General features: G+C 47.4%; 1 protein-coding gene across 11 annotated transcripts in view; it reads right to left on the reverse strand.

Moving 5' to 3' along the window:
* RYR1 (ryanodine receptor 1) overlaps window positions 1–23,320 on the reverse strand; it is a 208,177-nt gene that overhangs the window by 42,271 nt on the left and 142,586 nt on the right. For 7 of the 11 annotated variants that reach the window (XM_083515697.1, XM_083515695.1, XM_083515701.1 and 4 more), the window contains exons 70-81: window positions 22,978–22,992; window positions 20,826–20,996; window positions 19,213–19,272; window positions 18,917–19,054; window positions 17,812–17,924; window positions 14,788–14,884; window positions 13,449–13,555; window positions 6,886–6,937; window positions 5,159–5,233; window positions 3,798–3,897; window positions 1,843–1,922; window positions 77–153 (exon numbers count right to left, since the gene is read on the reverse strand). In XM_083515697.1, coding sequence (XP_083371823.1) covers window positions 77–153; window positions 1,843–1,922; window positions 3,798–3,897; window positions 5,159–5,233; window positions 6,886–6,937; window positions 13,449–13,555; window positions 14,788–14,884; window positions 17,812–17,924; window positions 18,917–19,054; window positions 19,213–19,272; window positions 20,826–20,996; window positions 22,978–22,992 — 1,085 coding nt within the window. The remainder of the gene's footprint in view (window positions 1–76; window positions 154–1,842; window positions 1,923–3,797; window positions 3,898–5,158; window positions 5,234–6,885; window positions 6,938–13,448; window positions 13,556–14,787; window positions 14,885–17,811; window positions 17,925–18,916; window positions 19,055–19,212; window positions 19,273–20,825; window positions 20,997–22,977; window positions 22,993–23,320) is intronic. The other 4 variants (XM_083515696.1, XM_083515703.1, XM_083515704.1 and 1 more) reach the window with 1 other exon arrangement.

The raw sequence follows: 23,320 nt of genomic DNA on the forward strand, positions 1-23,320 counted from the left end.
GTTTGGAAGCACTCAAATAAATAAAAAGCAGAAGCATAAAAAAGGTAAAAAAGAAGAACAAAATGCTTCTACACACCTGCATGTCTGCATCAGGGCCTGGAGGCTCAGGAAGAATCCCACCTCGTGTTTCTCCTTCAGATAATCCAGCATTTTCTGAGGACAGGGAGAAAGTCAGCATGGGGAGGGGAAGAGAAGGCCCGCTTCTGACTCTTCCCAGCACAAAACTACATGTTAAAGACGTTGCATTAGATGTGTATTCACAGCAGGTGTGTGTTTCTAATGGCAGCCATAAAGAGAGTGAAATCCAGACCAGGAACCCTTTCCATCCACACCACGATCCCAACAACAACAACAACAACAACAAAACCCCTTCCCAAAATAGGAGCAGCTCAATTCTTACCAAACTAAACCTCCCAGCCGTGCCAATTTGGCCCTGCGACCGTGGGTGCCCAGGGCTGTGGGCATCATGTGCATGCATGGCCCTGGCACTGAAATTTGTGGGTGCCCGGCCCCTTCATGGGGAATTTTGTGGGTGCCCGGGCACCCAGGGAGTCGCCACCTAAGAAACCTCCGAATGTATATTGTGCTCTTTAGTTTGGCCAAAATTGAGTATGTACTTTCAGTAAGGTAAAGGTAAAGGGACCCCTGACCATTAGGTCCAGTCGTGGCCGACTCTGGGGTTGCGGCGCTCATCTCGTTTATTGGCCGAGGGAGCCAGCGTACAGCTTCCAGGTCATGTGGCCAGCATGACTAAGCCGCTTCTGGCAAACCAGAGAAGCGCACAGAAATGCAGTTTATCTTCCCGCCGGAGTGGTACCTTTTTATCTACTTGCAGTTTGATGTGCTTTCAAACTGCTAGGTTTGCAGGGGCAGGGACTGAGCAACGGGAGCTCACCCCATCGCGTAGATTCAAACCGCCGACCTTCTGATCGGCAAGTCCTCGGCTCTGTGGTTTAACCCACAGCGCCACCCGCTTCCCATGTACTTTCAGAGTTAATGCTAAATACATTACTTCTGGTAAATGAGCCACTGTAGCCACTGGAGGGCTGTGAAAATTTGTGTCCCAGGCTTTTTAGACTTGTTGACCTATGAACTATCTGAAACCAAAGGGGCGCTTTGGTTTCCAGATGTCATATGCATTGGCAATATTTTCAGTTCTCCCGCCGCACTACAGTGGATCCTCTGGATACAAATTTAATTCGTTCTGGGGGTTCGTGCACACCCTGAAAAATCCGCACCCAGAGGCGCCGCTTCTGCGTATGTATGCGGCACGATAGTGTGCTTCTGTGCATGAACGCAGAGCGCTTCTACGCATGCGCGAGCGGTGAAACCTGGAAGTATACTTCCGGGTTTGCCGGTTTCGCAACCCGAAGTTTATGTTACTCAAGCGTAACGTAACCCGAGGGTCTACTGTATTTAGTGCAAATTCGGAACAAACAACAACCCGCAGAAAAACCCGATTGACATTTGCCCCGATCCAGTGGTAAAGGGTGGGTTTGCCAGGGAGGGGGAGTGGTGAGGCAAGTGGAAGTGTGGATGGGCATCCAGTTCAAAGCATGTTTCTATATGGAGTAAGAAATGGGAGATGAGTAAAGGAGGAGTAAGTGACGAGTAAGCCTTACAATAAGTTAATATCAACTTAAACAATAAAAATGGCTAAAAAAGCAGCTTCATAAGAGATCTACCTTTAATTACAAAAGCCACGAGGTGGTGGTTAAATATACAACTTAGCACATCGCACCAGTATGCAGCAATTTAAACTCAAATCAGCGGCAAAGTTCATAGGCAGGGAATGAATCACTTGCCAGGAAGCCTTGCGTCTCCCTCCCCTGGTCCTCCTACCTGCTGCACTTCCTCATTGCCGCCATTCAGGATGGAGATGCCCAGCTTCAGGGTAGAAGATACCATAGCGCCAGGCTCCCCTGCAGAGACAGGGAAAGGATTTATTACACTGGCATCTGTGCAGAAGGGAAAGGGAACGCCAATGCCTTCCGGAGGGGCTACAACTCCCATCCTGGCTACTGGCCACGCTGCCTGGGGCTGATGGGACTTGGAGTCTGGCAACATCTGGAGATTCCCCATCCCTGCTATGTAGCTTGGGGCTCAGGCGCATGAAGGAGCACCTCCTCTCCTTGTCTGCACCAGCCCATGCTCTAAGATCCATGTTCTGAACTACCGTATTTTTCCGTGTATAAGACGAGGTTTTTTTACCCAGTTTTTTAGGTTTTAAAACATGGCTCGTCTTATCCACGGAATACAGCAATTAAATATATAAACAAATGCGGTACCGTATTTTTTGCACCATAACACTCACTTTTTTCCTCCTAGAAAGTAAGGGGAAATGTCTGTGCGTGTTATGGAGGGAATGCCTACGGGTGGCATGCCTACGGATTTTCCTCCTCTAAAAACTACGTGCGTGTTATGGTCGAGTGCGTGTTATAGAGCGAAAAATACGGTACTTGCACTACCAGTCACAGCTCCTGGCAGTGGTGGGCTGCAGGGCTTCCATAGTCTGCTTGCCTCCTCCCACTCAGCCCACCCTACAGCTGGGAGGGAGTCTGTAGGCGGTTCGTTTTTTATGTGTGGTGTCTTCGCATGGCTCCATTTGTGCGCAGGCAGTGCAATGTTACACAGGAGGAGTGTGGCGATCGAAGTAATATTCCCCCCCTGCGCCTTTCACATCAGTGAAACACCACGCCTTGCACTCCTGCTGTGTAATGTTGTGCTGCCCGCAAACAAATGGAGCCGTGCAAAGATGCCACACAGGAAAAACGGATCGCAGGAACCACCTATCAACTGCTCGATCACTGCCAGCGGCTGGCAATCACGTTCCCGATTGCTGCAACAACAGCATCTGTCTACTGCCTGCCGCAGCGGCAATTGAGAAGATGATTGGCGGCTGATGGTGGTGAACGGCCAGCTGATAGGTAGTTTCTGAAACGCAAGCGGTTGTGTGCTACATTCTGGCGGTGAGAGATTTTCACACACACGGCCCAGCAATCAACCGGCCAATTGCCGCTTACAATCTCGGGCTCACGCTTCGTTCCTGTAGGTGAGCTATTTTCACCCCCCATAGGTAAAGGTAAAGGGACCCCTGACTGTTAGGTCTAGTCGTGACCGACTCTGGGGTTGCAGTGCTCATTTCGCTTTACTGGCTGAGGGAGCCGGCGTACAGCTTCCGGGTCATGTGGCGAGCATGACTAAACCACTTCTGGCGAACCAGAGCAGTGCACAGAAACGCCGTTTACCTTCCCGCCGGAGCGGTACCTATTTATCTACTTGCACTGGTGTGCTTTTGAACTGCTAGGTTGGCAGGAGCAGGGACAGAGCAACGGGAGCTTACCCTGTCGCGGGGATTCGAACTGCCAAACTTCTGATCGGCAAGTCCTAGGCTCTGTGGTTTAACCCACAGCGCCACCTGCGTCCTTCACCCCCCCATAACCCCCCAAAAGCTCCTTTTCTAAATTTTGAGGCCCCCAAAATAGGGGTCGTCTACTACATAGGGGCGTCTTACAGACGGAAAAGTACGGTATTTGATATGGCAGCCTAGGAACCCCAAATGTTTCCCTAGCCCTGTGCAGGGGCTTCGCACTGTCTGTGTCCACAGGATTCCAGCATGGAATCTGAGGAGGATCTTAGGACCCACAGCGGGTTTCTAGCTGGGCCTTGTAGCTGAAGAATGGGAGGAAAGCTTCCCCATCCCCACCAACCTCATCCACGGCCTCCCAACATGGGAAAGCTGAACCCTGCCAAGGGATCCAGGGGGAGGGTGGAGAGGAAAAAGGGCCACTTCTGACCTTTGCAGGCGCTAATCATCTGCAGAACCATCTCGGCCGCCCCGCGGTTGTGCAGGCGGGATTGCTGATAAAGGAGCCTCTGCTTCTCCATCTCCTTTTCCTGCAAGGAGGCAAGACAGTGTGAACCGAGGCAGGGCTGTCTTAAGCATAGGCGGTGCTGGGGTGCAAAGATCCGCCCGGCACACCCCCCCCCCAGGTTGCCCAGTCCCAGGCGCGCAGGAGGGAGGAGCTGGCCAGCCGCCTCAACATCTTGCTGGCTTGGTCGCCCCCAAACTCGCGATGCAGATGGGTGGGTTCTTCCCCGGACTCAACTCTCAGGCCCCAGACTCTTGGCCTGGTGCCCCTGGGAGCCCGGCGCCTGGGTGCCCCACACCCCTAGCACCTATGGGTAAGACGGCCCTGAACTGAAGGCTGGAGGTCAGTGTCAATCATCATTTCCTTGAGGGCTGCCTACACTTCTCCCTCGTAGTTAGGAAAGCCGCTTCTTGCACCACCAGGGCTGCTGTGCAAAGGAGAGCAGGCTGGAGGGCCGGCCACATGGCTCCAGATGGAGAATCCATGTCTCTGGGCCTAGGAGGTCAGGTGACTGGCGCCACCAGCTGATATAAAGCTTTCAATGTGGCTCCTTTCCTTCCCCGAGCAAGGTCACTGGTGTTCACCTCCTAGGCCTAAATGCCCATCACAGCCAGCCTTGTTTGGAAGCCAATGAGCGTTGGTGCACTGGCCAGTTTTTGGAACGGTATGCACAACCGCTGAGTTGATCCCCAGATTAACAGCTTGGTCCTGACCGCAGCCTTCAATTTTAGCACTGTTTCTCTGCCTTCTTTCTCAAGGTACCTCACCCACTCCAGGGTGGACCAGGAAGGTATATATTGGAACAGTGAAGATATAATTGTCCTACTAACCCAAGATGGCAACTGCAGGTGTACGTTTGCTCAGTCAAGTCTCCCTTGGTACCTGCAGCATCTCCTCCTCGTGTCTCCTCCCCCCACCCCCCACCCCACATTGCAATTAGGTCGAAATAACAAAGCACACTGCAATTTTGCAAATGAAACCATCTTTTAAAGGCCAACAGGTCATAGGAGAATGGTCGACTGATGGGAAGTTGTATAACCTCCCCGCAAACAAATCGTGAAAGGTGTTCAGGGAAGAGCAGGCATTGTATAACCTCTGCACAAGCTTTTCGTGCAAACAAATCGGAGTGAATAATGGTCAGTCAACAGGTTGCCTGAAAGTTGCCCAAGACTTTGCAAACGTACACCCAAGTTTCTGGAGGTTTGAGAACGAGTGGGCAAATGTTTGCTGAAAGTTCAGAAACCTCTTGGGGCGGCTGGGTGCGCAGGGGGGGGTGTGTCCTTTACCTCGAAGGGAACCTCGGCCTCTTCCCCTTCTTCACCATTTTCTTCACCTTCTTCTCCTTCGTTGATGTGGCAACTCTGGAGTCCAGGGGACCAAAGGATAAGAGGGATGAGCGCGTAAACAAAAAGCACCGTCACACATCGGAACTAGCGACAGAACCTCACAGCTCTTTGCGGCTTGCTCTAGAGCAGGCACGTCCAACAGGTAGATTGTGATCTACCAGTAGATCACTGAACATCTGTGGTAGATCACTGGTAGATCGCTGGCTCCCCCCAAAAAAGCTCTACAACTTTGACCTGAACCCCACAAAACAGGGTTTCTTCTCCTAAAAAAAGCTCAAAAACTTTGACCTGACCCCCCCCAAAGGGGTAGATCACTGCCAGTTTTTAACTCTGTGAGTAGATCACAGTCTCTTGGGAGTTGGCCACCCCTGCTATAGAGTCAGCTCTTGATTCAATAAAGCTACTACCCCCTAGCCAGCTGCTGCGGGCCTCTCAGAGAGGCAAATATAGCTCACTAACCTCCATTTGTCCACAGGGGGACTTGGCGAAAGTCATCTCTGAGTAACACGCTGGCGTTTACTGATACAGTGGTGCCCCGCAAGACGAATGCCTCAGAAGACGAAAAACTCGCTAGACGAAGGAGTTTTTCGTTTTCTTAGCCGCTTCGCAAGACGCATTTCCCTATGGGCTTGCTTCGCAAAACGAAGCTTGCCCCGCAAGCTCCGGGGATAGCGGGGAAGCGCAGCGCGTCTTCCCCGCTGTCCCCGGACCTCTTTTGAAGCAAGGGGCGGCGGGGAGAAGATCGCTTCTCCCCGTTGCCAGCCCCGCAATCTCCGGGGACAGAGGGGAAGGCGCGCACGCCTTCCCCTCTGTCCCCGGACCCCTTTTGTACCAAGGGGAGGCAACGGGGAGAAGCGATCTTCTCCCTGCCGCCCCTTGCTTTAAACAGGTCCGGGGACAGAGGGGAAGGCGCGCGGCGCTTCCCCTCTGTCCCCGGACGGTCTCCATAGGAACGCATTGATTGATTTTCGATGCATTCCTATGGGAAACCGTGCTTCGTAAGACGAAAAACTAGCAAGAAGAAAAAACTTGCGGAACGAATTAATTTCGTCTTGCGAGGCACCACTGTACTAGCCCAGCAACCTTCCCCAACCCAGTGCCCTCCAAATGTTTTGGGCCACAACTCACATCAGTCCCAGCCAGCAAGCGCTCTTACATTTTCTCCCACATTTTCTGCATGCCAGATTACATGTTAAAGGCACAGGAGTAGGATCAATAAAAAGGGGTGGCAAACATCACGACAAGCTTCAGTCCTCCTTCTGAGGCCTCTAACGTGCTATACAATTAAAACACACCATTTTCGACAGTCATGGCTTCCCCCTCAAAGAATCCTGGGAATTGTAGTTTGTTAAGGGTGTTGGAAACTCCTATTCCCCTTACAGAGGTACAATTCCCAGGCATTTTAACCATCAACCCTTCTTCCCAGGGAACTATGGGAATTGCAGTTCTGTGAGGGAAATAGGGGGCCTGCTTGCAGGACCCTCAGCAAACCACAGCTCCCAGAATTCTTCCAGGAATTTTGGCTGTTTAAAGTGGTGTAATAGCGCTTTAACTGAATGGTGTGGCTGTGGTCTGGGAGCGATCACGCATTACATCTTTCTTTTGGAGAAAAAACAGATTAAAATGGCTGGAAATGGTGACCCGGGGCATAGTGGCCTGTCTCTCACCTTTGCCATGATGTCAGCATATGCCATATACAGATAGTCTTCGTCCAGTTTGCTGAAACAAAACAGAGGAGGCTCAGGTTCTATGTGCTGAAACTGGCCTCTCCATAACGCTTGCTCCCAGTATTTATTTTATCGTGCTTTTAAATAATAATAATATTGCAGGCAGAGAAGAGCATCTCACAGGTACTAATCCAAAATCATAATGCAAAGATGTGGCTCACATTATAAACTAAGGGGAATGATGAACGTGGTCCCCACAGCATAATTAGGCTGTCTACTTTTTGACAAACTTGCTTCCTTGCAACAGATTTGCTCGTGTTCAGACATAGGCATTATCCCTGCACTCCAAATTCTAAAGAACCATTCTCCCCCCCCCCCCTTTTTGGGGTGTGTGTGTGTTATAATCTTTTTTATTGAGTTTTAATTCAATAACATTTAAATTCAAACATTAAACATCACCATCATCATTTAGGATTCCCTGAATCCTTAGACTCCCCTCCACCTTCCCACGGTTACCATTTTCAATCTTTTTCAACCACTTCACACATTTCCCCTATTTTTCTTAAATCATTCATTTTTACCTTAGCATTACTCAAATCCTGCCAAAGGTTTTAGCTGTTTACAGTGTTCTCTTAAGTGAGCTTTTCCCATTCCTTCTTAAAGTTTCTCTCCTAAAGAACCATGCTGACCGGGCGTGGTGGAGAGAGATCCTTTTGGTGTGGAGGGATCAATGTCTCATAGCTACAATAGCTATGCTCTGCCTCCACGGATGGAGGCAGGAATGATTCTGAATACCAGTTGCTGGAAGCCACAGAAAGGGAGTGTGCTCCTGTCTGGGGTCCCGTTTGCCAGCTGCTGACAGGCATCTGGTTGGCCGCTATGAGAACAGGATCCTGGACTTAGATGGGCCATTGGCCTGATCCAGCACGCTCTTCTGATGTTCTTAATGCTCTGGCTCAATATAAATAAGTTGGAGTTCTTATTAAACGCACAGAAAAGCATTTGGAGTTCTTGGGAAACGCACAGAAAAGCTCAAGATACACATTGATCTGTCGGATTCACAGGCCGCAGTCAGAGGTAACTGGCCACACTCCAGGCATTCGGCTTGAGATCCTTGTTGACCTCCCCGTCTGCATCTCCCGGCAGGATACAGGCAAGGTCACCAATCGGCGATCCCACTCAGCGTGAGAGGGACACACCATTCCTCCCTCCTCCCTGTTTCCCTCAGGGAGGGGAAAGAGACAGACAGAAATCTATTTACATGTCTTTATTTCTGTCATTGCAGCAGTACAGAGAAACACGTCTGCACTCTCCAGACTCCAACAGTAGAGAGAGAAAACCCCACCCCTGTACTTCCAGTACAGGTCAGATGACACTCTGAGCTAATATCCGGTGCTCAGTACAGTGAATAGACTGCCCCTTTGTTCCAATAGTACAGTCCCAAACATCAACATCCTGTTTTGCATTCCAGCAACTTGCAGCTCGCTCTTGCATTGCTGCTTTTTCCTGACATGATCTACCCACACTTAGTTGTTATCTCTGAAAATAACAGGATATATTTATACAAATTCTTCAAACTTGCACAACCCCTTAAAAATTAGCTGATGAAGGTGAAACAGGGCCCTGTCCTGGTTTCTGATCCATAAATGACTTCTGATTTCTGCTCAATGATTGAAACTAAGACCTTTGCGTCAAATCTGACTATAGACTGAATATGAACTTATCTCTACTCATAAACTCTTATTTCTAATTCTGTAACGAATTATTGTGTTATACATATCCTTATGAGTTTGAGTTTGTAATCTCTGAGTTTGTAATCTCTATTTGAGTTTGTAATCCTTGTCAGAATGCATACTTTTGAATGGATTAGTTTTTGTTACAATTGACTATTGATTTGCGAGTAGGGACCACTCCCACTACTGAAACTTATATTGGCCTGAGTTCTTGGTGTGCTTTTTTTCTGGCTCCATATAAGGCAGCTTCCAACGTCCCTAGCCTCTTTATCTCGTGCCCAGCTAAAAAGTCCAACCTGGCTCTGATCCCACACATGTACCCTGCCTCAATAAAGAAATTCCTTCCAGTAGCACCTTAAAGACCAACTAAGTTAGTTCTTGGTATGAGCTTTCGTGTGCATGCACACTTCTTCAGATACACTGAAACAGAAGTTGCCAGATCCTTCTATATAGTGAGAAGGTGGGGAGGGGTATTACTCAGAAGGGTGGTGGGAATGGGAGATTGGCAGATAGCTGAGATGAGCCTGTTGACGACTCTTAACAACTGCAATAGGTCTTACAGGAAAAGGCAAGGGGTGAGAAGGTGAGAAATGGCTTAGTCATGTATAATGAGATAAGAATCCAATGTCTCTGTTCAGACCAGGTCTCTCCATGGTTTTTTTTTTTTTTTTTTTTTTGCATTTTAAAAATTTTTATTAATCTTTCCATATATATACATTAAATCCGTGTTTCATACATCTCATTCTTTTGGACTTCCTTCAACGTCCTTGACATTCATTCGTATTTATCTCTTTATAACGCATTCCAATCTTTCGTACTGCCATTAGTACCATCTTTCAGACATTGTTTTCCATAAGCAATACTTCTTAGTATTTTACAGTGCCTCTTTAAATCCTACTAGCGTTGTGTTTACTAAACATTTGTTCTCCAGATAATCCGCAAATTTTCCCCAGTCATCTATAAATTTTTGATCCTTCATATATCTAATTTTCCCTGTTAATTTATCTAACTCCGCATATTCCGTCAATTTTAATCTCCACTCTGTTAACGTTGGGCTTTCTTCCTGCTTCCACTTCTGCGCCACCACAATTCTAGCTGCTGTCACCGCATATTGGAAGATTTTACAATCCTTTCTTTTAATATCTTTTCTGACCATACCTAATAGAAAAGCTTCGGGTTTCTTTACAAATGTGTAGCTTAATATCTTTTTGATTTCATTATAGACTTCGTCCCAGAAGCTTTTAACCTTCCCACATTCCCACCATTGGTGATAGAACGTCCCTTCTTTTTGTCTACATTTCCAACATTTGTTTTCTGTTTTATACATCTTGGCTAGTTTAACGGGTGTTATATACCACCTATATAACATTTTTAACATATTCTCCCTTAACAGTACACATGCTGTAAATTTTATATTCACTCTCCACAATTTTTCCCAATTCTCCAATTGAATATCATAACCGAGGTCCTTTGCCCACTGAGTCATCACTTTTTTGACTTTCTCATCTTTCATGTTCCATTCTAACAGTATTTTATACATACTTGACAGATTTTTCCGATCACAGTTTATTATCTCTCTCTGAAATTTCGATGTCTTTTCATCGTAGCCCCTCTCTTTCACTTCTTTTTTAAATATCTCATTTATCTGGTAGTAACTCAGCCAGTCGTATGTATATCTTTTTACCTGGTCGTATGGTTTAATTTTCCACTTCCCTCCTTCCTTCAATACCATTTCTTCGTACCTACCCCATTTTTTCCCCATATTGACTTTCTTTACACTTATTAACTCCACTGGTGATAACCAGTGTGGGGTTTTTGGTTCTAGTATGTTCTTATATCTATTCCAAACTTCTATCAAAGGTCCCTTAAAGATATGGCTACAAAATCCCTTATGTACTTTTATCTTATCTCTCCACAAATAGGCATGCCATCCAAATTTGTTCTTATACCCTTCTAAATCCAATAACTCTGTATCCTCCAACTTTATCCACTCTTTAATCCAGCAATGGCATGCCGCTTCGTAGTACAGTCTCATGTCTGGCAGGGCGAAGCCCCCTCTTTCAGTGGTATCTGTTAATATCTTAAACTTAATTCTGGGCTTCTTTCCTTCCCAGACAAATCTAGAAATCACCCTTTGCCATTCTTTAAAGTTTTTTGTGCCTTTTATTATCGGGATTGTTTGGAATAGAAAAAGCATTTTGGGGAGTACCATCATTTTGACCATGGACACTCTACCCCAGAGTGATAATTTCATCCTTGCCCAAATCTCCAGATTTTTCTTAATTTCATTCCACACTGGGATATAATTATTTTGGTATAGGTCAATATTTTTATTGGTAAGCCAGAGTCCTAAATATTTAACTTTTTTAACTACTTCAATTCCTGTTTGTTCCTGTAATAATTCTATCTTGTCTTGGTCTAAGTTTTTAACGATCATCTTTGTCTTATTCTTATTTAGTTTGAATCCAGCTAACTTCCCGAATTCTTCCATCTCCTCCAGAATTCCCTTTAAGCTGTTTATAGGATCTTCTACCGTTAATACCACGTCATCAGCATATGCTTTAACTTTGTATTCGTTTGAACCTAATGATATTCCCTTAATTTGTTTGTTTTGCCTTATTGCGTTTAGCAGAACCTCCAACACCACTATAAAGAGCAGCGGAGAGAGCGGGCAGCCCTGTCTTGTCCCTTTAGATATTTTTATATCTTCTGTTATGGCATTATTTATTATCAGCTTCGCTTTCTGTTCGGTGTATATTGCTTTTATCCCGTTCCAAAATTCTTGACCCACTTCCATAATTTCTAAATTTCTCAGCATGAAGTCCCAGGTGACATTATCGAAGGCTTTCTCCGCGTCAATAAAAATCAGACTAGCTGGCTTATCAATTCTGTCCGATAAATATTCTATTATATTAATTATGCCTCTTGTGTTGTTTTTTATTTGCCTTCCCGGTAGAAAACCCGCTTGGTCCTCATGCATTATCTTCACTAATATTTTTTTAAACCTTTTTGCTAAAATTCCCGCAAAAATCTTATAATCTGTATTTAATAAGGAAATGGGTCTATAATTTTTTACTTGGGTTGGGTCAGTATCTTGTTTTGGAATTATTGTGATAAATGCCTCCTTCCAGGTGCTTGGGATCTCTTTTTCCTTTAGGGTCTTATTCATCACCTCAACTAATGGAACCGTCAATATATCTTTCATTTCTTTATAGTAGCTCGCAGTAAACCCATCTGGGCCCGGGGCTTTACCTCTTTTCAGTTCCTTTATCACTTCCTCTGCTTCCTCTCTGGAAATGGGGGCATTTAACATTTCTCTTTGCTCTATCGAAATCTTCCTTACCATTTTCTCTTTTAAATATCTCTCTATTTTCCTATTGTTGTTTCTATCCTTATTCCTGTATAGTTGCTCATAAAACTCCGCAAATCCTCTTCTAATCCCTTTTGGTTCAGTTATCTCTTCTCCGTTTATTTGTATTTTGTTTATTGTGTTTTGTTCCTTTCTCTTTTTGACTTGCCACGCAAGCCATTTTCCTGGCTTATTAGCAAATTCAAAATTTCTCTGTCTTAATCTTTTGATTAAGGAAATGAGTTTATCTCCTCCGATAAAAAGAAAAAAAGAGGAGTAGTATTATATATTAAAAATAACATTGAAACACACCAGCTATTTAAGGATGAGGAAGGGAGAATGATCGCAGTCCGCATTAAATGGCAAGGGGAAATGATGATAATAGTGGGAGTCTATGCACCAAATGGCAATAAAACAGAATTCTTCAGATCATTGGAAGAGAGATTATTTGACTACATGGACCAAAAAATCATAATAATGGGAGATATGAACGGGGTGGTCTCAACAGAAATAGATAGATTAAGGAAAACTAAGACAGAAGGAGGGAAACTACCTAAGATATTTTTTGAAATGGTGAAGAACTATAACTTGGTAGATATATGGAGATTGAGACACCCCATGGAGAAACAATTTACATTTCATTCAGGACCGAATGAATCACTGTCAAGATTAGACCAAATTTGGATATCAAATGAACTAACAGTAAGAACTACAAAAATTGAAATACAGGCCAAAATTATCTCCGACCACAACCCCATAATAATGGAGATGAAGGGGGTTGAAGGACGAACTTTCAGATGGAGATTAAATGATAACTTATGGGATGACCAAAAATTTGTGGAAAAGATTCGGACGAAATTATTGGAGTACTTCATAGATAACCAAGATAAAGGGGTTAAAATAAACGTGGTATGGGACGCGAGTAAGGCAGTCATGAGGGGCCTGCTCATCCAACAAAATGCATGGAAAAAGAAAAATAAAGAAAAAAGAACTAAGGAGATTTTGAGACAGATTATGGATTGTGAACAAAAACTAATTAAAAAACCAAATAATGAAAGGATATTGCAGGAAATAAAATCCCTCCAAACCCAATTTGCAATGTTGATAAATAAGGAGGTTGAGTGGAACATCAAAAGATTAAGTCTCTCCATGGTTTTAATTTTGGTAATGAGTTGCAATTCAGCAGCTTCTCTTTCCAGTCTATTTCTGAAACTCCTTTGTAGTAAAACAGCTACTTTGAGATCTTGTATAGAATGTCCTGGGAGATTGAAGTGTTCTCCTACTGGTTTCTCTGTTTTGTGATTCTTGATGTCAGATTTATGTCCGTTTATTCTTTGGCGTAAGGTTTGGCCTGTTTGTTTGCCTGTTTCAAACAGCCAATCACCCATTCCCACCACCCTACTGGAAGGAATTTTTTTATTTTGACTATGGCAGACCAACACGGCTACCTATCTGTAACATGTACCCTGCCTGCGACTCACCTCTTCTCGGTCAGCGCTGTCCTGCTGAAATGCAGGATGAGCTGATGCAAAGGATCTGGTTTCTTTTCTGCCTCCTCCTCTTCTTCTTCCTCCTCCTCCCCTGGTTTCTACATCCCATCCCCCCGGCAAGAACAAAAGGGAAACAGTGTTAGAGGTTAATAATGATAATAATAATAATAATAATAATAATAATAATAATAATAATAATAATATATTATTCCCCCCCCCCATCTGGCTGGGTTTCCCCATCCACTCTGGGCGGCTTCCAACAAAGTATTAAAAAACAGTAGTCTGTTAAACATTAAAAGCTTCCCTAAACAGGGCTGCCTTCAGATGTCGCCTAAAAGTCTGGTAGTTGTTTTATCTCTTTGACATCTGGTGGGAGGGCGTTCCACAGGGCAGGCGCCACCACCGAGAAGGCCCTCTGCCTGCTTCCCTGTAACTTGGCTTCTCGCAGGGAGGGAACCGCCAGAAGGCCCTCAGAGCTGGACCTCAGTGTCCGGGCAGAACAATAGGGGTGGAGACGCTCCTTCAGGTATACTGGGCCTTTGAGGCCGTTTAGGGCTTTAAAGGTCAGCACCAACACTTTGAACTGTGCTCGGAGCAGCTGTCCCCTAGAGTGTATGGGATTCCTGATGCTATGATAGTAATGGGGGGAAGAAAACCATAGAAAAGCCTCTTCCTGGGAGACGACAGAAAATGAAAGCCCCCAGGGCATAGTGCCTGGTGTGCATTTTTATATACACCGTATTTTTCGCTCTATAAGACGCACCAGACCACAAGACGCGCCTAGTTTTTGGAGGAGGAAAACAAGAAAGAAAATATTCTGAATCTTAGAAGCTAGAACAGCAAGAGGGATCGCTGCGCAGTGAAAGCAGCAATCCCTCTTGCTGTTCTGGCTTCTGGGATAGCTGTGCAGCCTGCATTCGCTCCATAAGACGCACACACATTTCCCCTTACTTTTTAGGAGGGAAAAAGTGAGTCTTATAGAGCAAAAAATACGGTATATATCGGTTGGAAACATGGGAGGACTAGAAAACTCAGTGGCTCATTCCACACCCAGCTCAGCACCTCTCCTGTTCTCCCTCCCAGGAAGGGCATTCCAGACCCAATGATGTCTCTTCCATTCCTGCTATTAAACCGAAGCCAGAACACTGCTCTTTGCTGCCAACGAGTCAGGCATATAGAGGACTTCCACCACAGAGCTGCCAAGTGGTACTTGCCCCCCTGCGTGTGCGCACACACACACACACACACACACAGCATCCAGCTTTCCATTGAATGCTAGAACCTCAGGCTGCACATAGCATTTGGTTCCCATTCTTTCCCCAGGACTCACAGACAGATCGTCAATCATCCTGTCTTCAAAGGGGTGCTCTTCGGTAAGGATCCAGGACAGCTTGTAGCTCTCCAAGTACATGTTGCAAGCCCGGTGCCTGGAAAGCAGATGGGGGCAGGTCAGCCATTAGTCCAGCTCTGCCCTGCCTGCTTCACGTAGCGAAGAGGTGCACAGGAGCAGGGTACCATGCTTGCGAGATCACTTTGCCCCATAGATGCCCCCTTGACTATGTTAGGATTTTTATCAATTCAATTCAAAATCCTTTATTAGGCATAGCACACCACACATTAACAAACAGACATCATATACAGACTGTATAAAATACGGGCTCAGCGAACACAATTTATCCCAGACCTATTCTTAACTCCAGGGAATAAATCGATGTACATAGATAATATGATACAACACAGCAACATCACCTACCATTAAAAACCACTAAGTCTCTTTATCATGGCCCATTCTCTCTTCATGGACAGCATTTAAAAATTCAGCCGCTATTAAAGTAATTTGATCATCGCTGTCCGCCAGCAGGTCCTGAACAGTTGGTTGTGTAAAAATCTGTCTATTCAATTTTAGGGCCTCAAATAATTGTTTTCTGGCATGACTGCCAAAATCACAGGAAAAGAATATATGCTCTAGAGTATCGGGTTCCTGTCTTCTGCATTTACAGAGACGCTCTGATTCTGGGATAGCTAAGTATCTTCCTCTCACTACCACCAAGGGAAACATGTTAAATCTGGCCAACATAAACAGCCTACGCGATTCATGTTTCTTCAGATTTGTCATGTATAGGATTTTTATCCATCCATGCTGCTCCAGCAGTAGCACTATGTTTTGTGTATATCATGTGAGTGAGTGAGCGTGAGACAGGAAGTCTCAGTACTGTTGGAAGTTGGTTTCACTTCTGAAAGTGCTGTTTTTCTGTACTGGTGCTCAGAGAGCACAGACATGCTGATGGATTCTCTGTATATAGGTAAAGGGACCCCTGACCGTTAGGTCCAGTCGTGACCGACTCTGGGGTTGCGGCGCTCATCTCACTTTATTGGCCAAGGGAGCCGGCGTACAGCTTCCGGGTCATGTGGCCAGCATGACTAAGCCGCTTCTGGAGAACCAGAGCAGCACACGGAAACGCCGTTTACCTTCCCGCCGGAGCGGTACCTATTTATCTACTTGCACTTTGACGTGCTTTCGAACTGCTAGGTTGGCAGGAGCAGGGACCGAGCAACGGGAGCTCACCCCGTCGCGGGGATTCGAACCTCCGACCTTCTGATCGGCAAGTCCTAGGCTCTGTGGTTTAACCCACAGCGCCACCCGTGTCCCCTCTCTGTATATATAGACTGTAAATAAAGTAGTTTTAGAACTACGATTGACTATTTCTTCTGCTATGATATGCCAGAAGACGAGTGTGGTCCTCTCAGGAGAGAAGGGTCGCTTATCACCAGTCTCTCTGGACTGAGGGAGGTTTACAGCCAGAGAGGACCACCGGAAAGACGCCCTGATGACTTGGGAAGTTTCCAACACTTTAATCTGGGGAACAGGAGCTGCTACAGGTGCCACGTAACACCCCTGCCACACTTGTAAGAAATCAAACTTTTAATGTGGCAGTCCCCACACTTCGGAACTCCCTGCCTATTGACATCGGCCGGGTGCTTTCACTGTACTCCTTTCAGTGCCCGCTAAAAACATTTTTTTGTTTAGGCAAGCCTATCCAGGCATGTAAGGGATGTGGGTGGTGCTGTGGGTTAAACCACAGAGCCTAGGACTTGCTGATCAGAAGGTCAGCGGTTCGAATCCCCGCGACGGGGTGAGCTCCCGTTGCTCAGTCCCTGCTCCTGCCAACCTAGCAGTTCGAAAGCACACCAGTGCAAGTAGATAAATAGGTACCGCTCCAGCGGGAAGGTAAACGGCATCTCCGTGCGCTGCTCTGGTTCGCCAGAAGCAGCTTAGTCATGCTGGCCACATGACCCGGAAGTTGTACGCCGGCTCCTTTGGCCAATAAAGCGAGATAAGCGCCACAACCCCAGAGTCGGCCACGACTGGACTTAATGGTCAGGGGTCCCTTTACCTTTTACCTATCCAGGCATGTAGAATGCTGACATGGGATAGCTCAGTCAGTAGAGAATGAGACTCTCAACCTCAGGTCCATGGGTTTGAGCCCCACACTGGGCAAAGAGATGACCCTTGTGATCCTTTCGAACTCTATAATTCTACGTGGGTTTTCAGCTTATCGTTGATTTTAATTATTATTATTATTTTTAAATTTTTCAAACGGCTGTTTTCAATTGTTTTTCTTTTACTGGTGACGGTCCTCCTCTTTTCGTAAACTGCATTGAGGTTTTATTGCAACACAGCGGCATATAAATCTTATGGAATAAATAAATAATACCCTCCCCACCCCATGGCACAGTCAGCTAGTGGTCCCAGGAATTAAATAAATACATTTTTATTTATACCCCGCCCTTCCCGGTTCAGAAAACAGGGCTCAGGGTGGCTAACAACAAATTTAAAACACAGCTTAAAATACAGTATAAAATGTGAATAACAATAAATTCAGAATTCAAAAATCAATTTAGGGGGGAAACCATCCAATATACATTAGATGTTCACCAGGGCTAGCTGGCTAAATTAGTCCTATTTGGGCCAGTGAGGAGACCAGGGGAGAATTAGCTGTGGGATCCCAGAGCGGGTAATCTTCATAAAAAGGGATGGGGGAGGGAAGGAAGGGGAATAAAAAAATCAGTCGAAGTTCAAATTGAAAGCCAGGTGGAATAGCTCTGTCTTACAGGCCCTGTGGAAGGATGTTAAATCCTTCAGGGTCTTGGTCTCATGGGACAGAGCATTCTACCAGGTCGGAGCCATCACTGAGAAGGCCCTGGCCCTGGTGGAGGATAATCTGACTTCCTTAGGGCCCGGGGCTTCTAAACTATGAACCCACAGCTGGGATGCCAGAGGGTTTGCGTAGATCGACCCAAATACAACTCAACAAGCTGGAGTTCAAAACCTCCCCTGATCACCTCAACTCACCTGGGCAGGTTGTAGAGGGGCGTCATGCGGAAGCAGGCCACCACAGCTCGCCGCCGTTGCTTGGAGAGCAGCTTGTGCCACACGGCCTTCTTTGACTTGTAAGGATGCTCCGTCTGTGGGGTGTGTACAAATCTCAACGGGGTTGGAGGGCCGGGAGACTCCTCCAATCATTTCCCACCAACTTTCCCCTCTCCCTTTTCCAGCATGCTTCCTCCCTCTGACCCCTTGTCTCTGAGGGATCTCATGAAGGTGGCTGGAGGCTTCAGGGCAGAAAATCGTTTGCAGGTGTCTACCAGGGCACCTCTCCATTCTGAAGGAAATCAGCCCTGAGTGCTCACTGGAAGGACAGATCCTGAAGCTGAGGCTCCAAGACTTTGGCCACCTCATGAGAAGAGAAGACTCCCTGGAAAAGACCCTGATGCTGGGAAAGATGGAGGGCACAAGGAGAAGGGGATGACAGAGGAGGAGATGGTTGGACAGTGTTCTCGAAGCTACCAGCCTGAGTTTGACCAAACTGCGGGAGGCAGTGGAAGACAGGAGTGCCTGGCGTGCTCTGGTCCATGGGGTCACAAAGAGTCGGACACGACTATACGACTAAACAACATCAACAACCAGGGCACAGGAGCTGTAGCTCAGCGACAGAACACCTGCGCTGCCTGCAGAAGGTCCCAGCTTCAATCTCTGCACAAATCCAGGTAGGGCTAGGAAGGTCCTACACCTGAAACCTGGGACAGCCACTGAAGGTCAGTGTAAAATGTTACCGAGCTGGATAGATTCAGGGTGAGGCAGCTTTCTACTGTATACTCCTGTTCTACGCATGTCAGATCTGAGGAGGCAATTCCAAGTGCACTAGAGTTAACTAGACAGCCCCAAAGGGAACTGAACTGCCTTCTGCAGCTATCCTTTCAAGCTGTAGATGTTTTAATGAACTCCTCTGTAGGGAGCTCTCCGTTTAACAGAACAGCAGAAGTGATGGCAACCTGTTAAAAGTTGAAGGCCCTTACCCAGGTGAGCCACTTAACAGTTGCCTAGATCACCTGCTGGTTAAATCTGGCCACATTCTTCTGCCTGCTAAACCCAGCTTGCCAGCCTTATCTGCCTGTACCTGCTCCAGGTGGTAGAGCACAGCCGAAACCTCCTGAACCCGTTTGACAATCTTCTCCGGATTGTTGCAGTCCTCGGCTTTGCCAGACATCTCCTTGTAAAGGGCCATCTGCCAGCGCATGGACGAGGAGTTCTCACACTGCAAGGGGGGGGGGGGAAAGATGGGCGTCACTGCAGTTGAGAAGACAGGCGCCCCTCATTCAGGGTAAGGAGGCCTGACTTGCTCCCTCACTAGTCTGGGAGGTGTATTTTGTACTTGCAAAGATCTCGTTCCTCAAGCATCCTTGTGACACTCACCTTGCCCTGGAGGTGAAGGTTGTTGTTGAGGAATTCGCGTACCTCCTCATCAGTGTCTTTCTGTAGAGATATTGAAAGAAAGAGGAGGTGTTCATATGAGCAAATGAGAGTGGCAACAGTCACGCCTGATATTATTTGGCAACAAGTACCTGTGATCTGTACTGTGCACACATGCTTATGGTACTATATTATTGTACTATATTGATGATGATGATGATGATGATTGACTACATTTATAGCCAACCTTTCGTCCAAATAAGAGGGTTATTCTTGCCTGCTGCCCGGTTGGCACTGACCCGAGACAGAGCCTTCTTGGTGGTGGCTCCCTTTCTGTGGAATGCTGCCCCAGGTGAAGTGCACCTGCCTCCCTCAGTACAGAAGAAAGTTAAAAACATTCCTGCTTACCCAGGCATTTAATAGCTGAGAGATACTGGCCACGGCAACCATGAAATTAATAACTGTGAGGGTATGTGATTGTTTTTAAATGTTTCTTGACGTTCTAAATGTGTCTGAATGTTTTTTGATGTTTTCAAGTACAGTGGTACCTCTGGTTACGAACTTAATTCATTCAGGAAGTCCATTCTTAAGCTGAAACCGTTCTTATCCTGAGGCGCGCTTTCACTAATAGGGCCTCCCGCTGCGCTCCTGCGCCTCTGGCACACGATTTCTGTTCGCATCCTGGGGCAAAGTTCGCAACCAGGAGCAGCTGCTTCCGGGTTAGCGGAGCTCATAACCTGAAGTATTCGTAACCAGAAGCATACATAACCAGAGGTACCACTGTATGTTTTTATTCAATTTTAAATTGTACTTAAAAAAATAATAATTCTTGTTTGCCACTCTGGGTTCCCTTGGGATGAAGGGCGGGATGCAATTTGGAAACTAATACAGCCTACACTCGGGTTGCGGACGTGATCTGTGCGGGATGCATGTTCGCAAACTGCAGCATTCGCAACCCGGGTCTGCGCACACGCGGGTTGTGATTCAGCGCTTCTGCGCATGCGCGACCGCTGAAACCCGGAAGTAACCTGTTCCAGTACTTCTGGGTTTTGGTGGTCCGTAACCCGAAAAAGGGACGCGGGTGGCGCTCTGGGTTAAACCACAGAGCCTAGGACTTGCCAATCAGGAGGTCGGCGGTTCAAATCCCCGCGACGGGGTGAGCTCCTGCCAACCTAGCAGTTCGAAAGCACGCCAAAGTGCAAGTAGATAAATAGGTACCGCTCCGGCGGGAAGGTAAACGGCGTTTCCGTGTGCTGCTCTGGTTCACCAGAAGCGGCTTAGTCATGCTGGCCACATGACCCGGAAGCTGTATGCCGGCTCCCTCGGCCAATAAAGCGAGATGAGTGCTGCAACCCCAGAGTCGGCCACGACTGGATCTAATGGTCAGGGGTCCCTTTACCTTTACTAACCCGAAAAAATGCAACCTGAAGCGGCTATAACCTGAGGTATGACTGTATACTTGTATTTCATTATAATTTTTAAAAAGTATTCTAAGTCCTCTTCCTGCAGCAGTGGCAAGAAAGCTGAACATTGCCCCATTAGCTTTGAACATTAACCTCCCTGTGTGAAAGAGGCAGATAATTATTCCCATGCCCCCCCCCCCGCAAACTTCTCACCAGGGCATAGCGTATCTTGGCCAAGTTGATCAGCTCCTGGTCGGTGGGGGAGCACATGTTCAAGCCAATGGGGAGCATCTTCTTGAGCGTGGCCACGATGAGTGATGTCTGCACGGAATAGCGGTCCCCCCGCCGCTTCTTCTTGGTCCGCTCCTGGTCTGAGCCACCCGACTGGGAGGAAGGTTAGGAGAGGGAGACAAGGGGAGTTAACACTGTGCGGGGAGTTGTGGCAGGGGGACCGGCCACTCGGGCTATCCTACGGCATGCCAAGAGATCAGCTGGGCAAAAGCTTAACGGCCAAGCGCCGCTCTGAGGATTCAGTGAGGTTTGGTGCTTGGGGGTGGGAGGTGGGGGTCTAAAGGCTCCCCCCGTGGGAGAATGACGGGCGAGTGTTTTCCTTCGCGAGAAGAGAAGAGGAAGAAGAACCCCCAGCAATGGCCACCGTTGTTCCTCGCACAAAGGCACTCCACGGGGGTAGACGTCCTTTGCGGTCTGCTCCAAATGTAGGAAGGTCTTTATTACACGGAATATTCAAACGGGGGTGGAGGGAAAATACGCCCATTGTTACTTCTGAGGTGTTCTGCCAGGGGCGCATGGATCAAAAACCCGCAAGCATGCACCGGCTTCTTGATCCATAAACTGGAGACGAAATAAAAGAAAATGCTCACACCGGGTGACTTCAGAAGCAGCGATGCACGTGGTTTTCACCCTACATGAGAGCCGTCCTCATGTACGGAAAACGTCCTGTACGAATCAGCCTTATGGGGATGAGAAGGAGGCACTGGGGTGTGGGGTGGGGTGGGAGTCTGGGATCCAGCGCATGGCAGTGTAGACTGGGAGGAGGGCTGAGAGTTGGGTAGTGTGTAAGAGATCCAGCAATGTGTAATTGGAGGCACAGAAGAGGCTTGGTGGAAGGGCTTTGAAGGGATCTAGGCAGTACCAGAAGAGAACAGTGCAAGCGACTGGGTCGCCCGCAGCTTTCCCAAACCTTGTGCCCTTCAGATGTTTTAGACTACAACTCCCATCAGCCCCGGAACAGGGATGATGGGAGTTGCAGCCCAAAAGGCTGGGGAAGGCTGGTCTCAGGTGTATAAGGCAAAGACGGCCTAGTAAACAGGAGACAGATTTTGGAATATCACCGATGAAGGCAGGCAGGTCTGGAGATGAGTGGGGAGAAGGACTGAACTTGCATGAAATGGAGCAGCCGCCATCCCCGACCCCTGGAAGGTTAACGTGAACCAAGATACCCGTATCTCCTTCCCCGCCATGCCTTTGTCCTCCTACATTTTGCTGTGCAAAAGAGCCTTTCTAACCTCTACACAAAACCGCACACAGAGACACACAGCACCGTTGGCAGCCAAGACACATAATCTACCACGTGTGGCGTCGCGGGCACCGCCTCCCTCCCACGTGGTGGCAGGGCAGCAGGCAGCGGCAAAGGATGTCACAACAGGTGGATAATGGGATCCGGGATCCAGAAGGTAGGGGAGGGGAATGGTAAATAGGGGAAACCCTGGAGTACATGGGTCCAGGTTAGGGGGTGGAGATCTGCGCATGGCCCAATGCATGCTGGGAGAGGAAGAAGGCTTCCCGAAACGAGCAAATGGAGGTGGGTTTTTTAGGAAGGGACCACTTGAGGTCAGAGGCTTCAGGACAGTCTGGCCAGGGAGACGAATGACGTAACTCCGGAAGCAGGGGTGCGCCCCCCCCTGAAATATGGCGTCTTGTCCAAGGGCATGATGGGAGCTTGGTCCTGCCAACGGAGGGCACTTGGTGGCTCATCAGTGCCAACCCATCGGATGCATGATGCGTTGCTGCCACAGCCACAGAAAGCCACTGCGTTCTTGCCATCCTCCATGCAGCCGCGCGCCCTTCCCTCTCTCCCGGCACCCCTGATTATATCGAGATCATAGCTGTCAACGTTTCCCTTTTCTTGCGAGGAATCCTATTCGGAATAAGGGGATTTCCCTTAAAAAAGGGGAAAACGTTGACAGCTATGATCGAGATGGTTCTCTCCCAGGAGGAGGGAGGGGAGGGTTACGGCAGAGATGCGCACTGCACCATGCTGTCTCCACAGGATCACCCCCCCAAAAAACCCCGACAACAACAACAACAACAAAAGGGGTGGCGGAACGTCCGTTATTTCGCTAACCTGGCCTTCTCCAGACTAAACTCAACACAGGTGAGGGGAGAAGAGGGAGACAAGACAGAAGAGGAGAAAGAGAAGGTTAGACGGAGTGGCAAAGTCCCCTCCCTCTCACACAAACACCCGGCAAAGAATTCAGGGAAGGTCCAAGAAGGTGCAAAGCTGTCCACTGGCATCTTTCTTCTCCCCACTGCCCTGCCCAAACCGAGCAATCCGAAGAGCGAGAAAGCCACTGCGTACAGGAAGAGGCCAAGGCCCGAGCCTTGGGTAGAATTTGGCTGGCATGGAATCTTCCCGCTCTTTTGTGTTTTTGCTTTTTTTCCAAAAGAAGAGAACCAGGTTTCTAGTC

Source organism: Podarcis liolepis, assembly GCF_965112155.1.
Source record: "Podarcis liolepis genome assembly, chromosome: 7".
NCBI classification, from domain to species: domain Eukaryota; kingdom Metazoa; phylum Chordata; class Lepidosauria; order Squamata; family Lacertidae; genus Podarcis; species Podarcis liolepis.